We start from the raw sequence: 2,841 nt of genomic DNA, 5'->3' as shown, positions 1-2,841 counted from the left end.
TCAGATGTACTTTTCTTCACACTGAATGCCTAAAACGCTGACTATGAGGTCTGGAAAATCCACACTGTTCTGTTTCGTTCTGAAAGCAGGTGGTGTGAATAAGGCAATATGGTGAAGGCATGATGGGGCATACAGGCTCCTATATTTAGGGTCTTCAGATGGTGATTCACTTTGCTTTCACCTGCCTCCAAGACAAATGGATCCAAACCTTGAGTTTCCTGAGAATGCTGGTGCTTCTGTCTTCTTCCTCCGTGGTTTCATCTTCTCTCCAGTCTTGTCTGCACTTGTCTGAGTTCACTGCTAAGTTAATATGTAATTACCTAATAATAATGGCATTTTTGGCCTGAGCAATGAGAAAGCAGGTTAAAACAGAACAGCAGAACCTGGAATGCACCTTTGAACATGAGGGAAGCTGACTGCCCATTTGGGTGGAGGGAAGATAACAAAGACCTACGGGGAGAACTTTCATCTGTCAGGGCAAAATGAGCAAAACCTTTGCCATTAAGTGTCTTCCTGAAGGCCTGACACTGTAAGAACAGCTTTTAGGCGTAAGTCGGGGTTCCTGATCTTCAGGAATCCGTGTTGCAAGTCTTGCTTCCCAGGGCACCTTAGGCGTGGGCATGCCTGCCTTTCCTGAAGGCTCTTCTCTTCTATATTGTGTTCATCCCCAGTGTCTTATCCATGTGCCATTAGCAAACTGCCTCCACCTATGTCATCCCCCACCTGATCCCAACCCTCCTCCAAACTGTATGTAACTGGTTGGTTATAAAGCTTCTTGTACAGCCTACCTGTGCATCCATTTTCCTGGTGTCTGAATACACTGTAAAGGCTCCTTTGCTTGCACATGCCCAGCAAACTCTCTTCGGGTGCTTTTTTCCACCGCTGACTTTTCCATGTTGTGCCATCCCTGCATGCGCTGGTCCAAAAAGACCGGGTTGGATCACACTTGTGTCTTCAGGCTCACCCCTGTGTCCTGTCTTCTCTGCCACACACAAGCAAGAGCTTCCTTTACTCCTGCTGGTGTTAAGGTGGCTCTCCACAACACACGCACACATGAACGTGTGCGTGCCCATCTGGCTCTGGCTCGTGCTGCCAGGCTGCTGGCCTCCCTGGTCTCCCAGCTGGCTGTCTGCAGTTTTTCCTCTGGCTTCCCAGGCAGGAGGACTGGTGGCCCTTCCTTCTGCTCCCTGCCTGGTGTTTGTGGTGGGTGGGCACGATGCAGAGGAGGCCATTGGCCAGAGCCACTTCCGTTTCCCACGAAGGGGAGCATTGGCACAGCACTCCAAGCCTCGGGCTCAGCAAGCCACGGCAAGCAGCCCCTTCAGTAGGCCTGACAGGCCAACAGGCAGATGGAGGCCTCTCACTGCCCCCTCCCCACCTCTGCCCTCAGTTCCCCAGCAGGTATCCCAGGGGACCAAGCAGGAACACTGAGCCCCCCAGCCAGCTACAATTGCCAGCCGTTCTTGACCCTCCAGTGGTTGTGATTTTTACAAAAAGGGGGCTGGCTGCCAAGCCCTCTCCCCTGATCCTAATGGGGGAAGCTGTGAGGTCCCCGGTTTCCCCCCATCCAAGCCGCCCAGTGTTCCCGTTTGAGTAAAACAGGGCTTCTTACTGGGGTTGGATCCAGGGGGCTCTAGGAAGCTACTGGTCAGGGTGAGTGGTAGGTGGCCAAACCCAGCAGTACTTGGCACAGGTCCCAGAGGAGTATTCCTCTCTCCCCACAAGATGCCCGAGCATGGCGGTGGGTGCCCATTTTGGACAACACGCTAAGCCCCTGAGGCGTCCAGCTGTGCCTGCTTAGCATGCTTGTGACCCACTCAGAGTCTCTGGGCCCCACCATGTAGCCCAGAGGTCCTCGTGGGGAACGAAGATGGCAGGCGGCTTTGAACTCGCCTGCTCTGAGACAATCATGTGACACCGGTCTTGTACCATCTGCACTGGCTGCCAGTCGAAGTCTGGGCCCAATTTAAGGTGCTAACTTTGACATATAAAGCCCTAAACAGTTTAGGGCCTGGATATCTGAAGGAGAATCTCCCTCCCTATACACATGCTCGAGCCTTCAGCAATTCTGCTGAGGTCCATCTTCAGGAGGCCTCTCTGAAGGAGGTGAGAGGAGTGACTGAGCAGGGCCTTTTCTGTGGTGGCACCCTGGCTTTGGAAGTGTCTCTCCAGAGAGATTTGCCTGGCACTGATGCTTTGTTCCTTTTGGCACCAGGCCAAAACCTTTTCTTTACCCAGTATTTGGGAGTTTGATGCAGTTTTATAACAGGAATTTTTCTATATATTTTTATATTGTATTTAATTTGTGCTGTTGCTGTTTGTGAGTCATCTTGAGACCTGTTCTGCGTAAGGACAGGTTATAAATGGGTCAAATAAATAAAGAAATAATTAATTGCAGCAGCCAGTGAGAAAAGCTGCTTGTTTGTTGGTCCTTTCAGGAAACGGGAAGCCTAGGGCTGGGGCCTAGGAAAGGTGTCCAGGTGTGTCCCTCACGGAGACAGAGAAGGCTGAAGGGAGAGGAAAGCAACAGCACATGGTTTTTCATTTGTTTGTTTATCAAACATTAGAAAAGTGCAGGGTCTTTCTCTAAGATGTAAACTCTTAGTTATTAGAACTTTGTTTTCCTCAAGAGAGTCTTCTTTGAAAAAATTTTGGATGAGGATTTTCCAGTTTGAACTATGCCCAGGCTTAATAGTCTGGACATAGTTCTGTTGTACTTTCCCTCATGGTATCTCACTAACTTCCTCTGTTTACTTGTTCTTTGTCCTAGATGGAAAAAAAATTTGGGCCAGTCATCTTGTTCCAGGCTGGGTGGACAAATTATATCGTCCTGAATGGCTA

The 2,841-nt window shown here is 49.9% G+C and overlaps 1 protein-coding gene across 1 annotated transcript in view; it reads right to left on the bottom strand.

Moving 5' to 3' along the window:
* LOC123033076 (cytochrome P450 2D17-like) overlaps positions 1-2,841 on the bottom strand; it is a gene marked incomplete at its 5' end in the record, with an annotated part of 16,084 nt that continues 13,243 nt past the window's right edge. The window contains one exon of the mRNA XM_044449438.1: positions 1-79. Within this exon, the coding sequence (XP_044305373.1) occupies positions 1-79 (79 nt within the window). The remainder of the gene's footprint in view (positions 80-2,841) is intronic.

This window comes from Varanus komodoensis, unplaced genomic scaffold (genome assembly GCF_004798865.1).
Source record: "Varanus komodoensis strain SLA01 unplaced genomic scaffold, ASM479886v1 scaffold580, whole genome shotgun sequence".
Taxonomy (NCBI): domain Eukaryota; kingdom Metazoa; phylum Chordata; class Lepidosauria; order Squamata; family Varanidae; genus Varanus; species Varanus komodoensis.
Note: the sequence above shows the minus strand (reverse complement) of the source record. Positions and strands in the feature narration are given on the sequence as shown.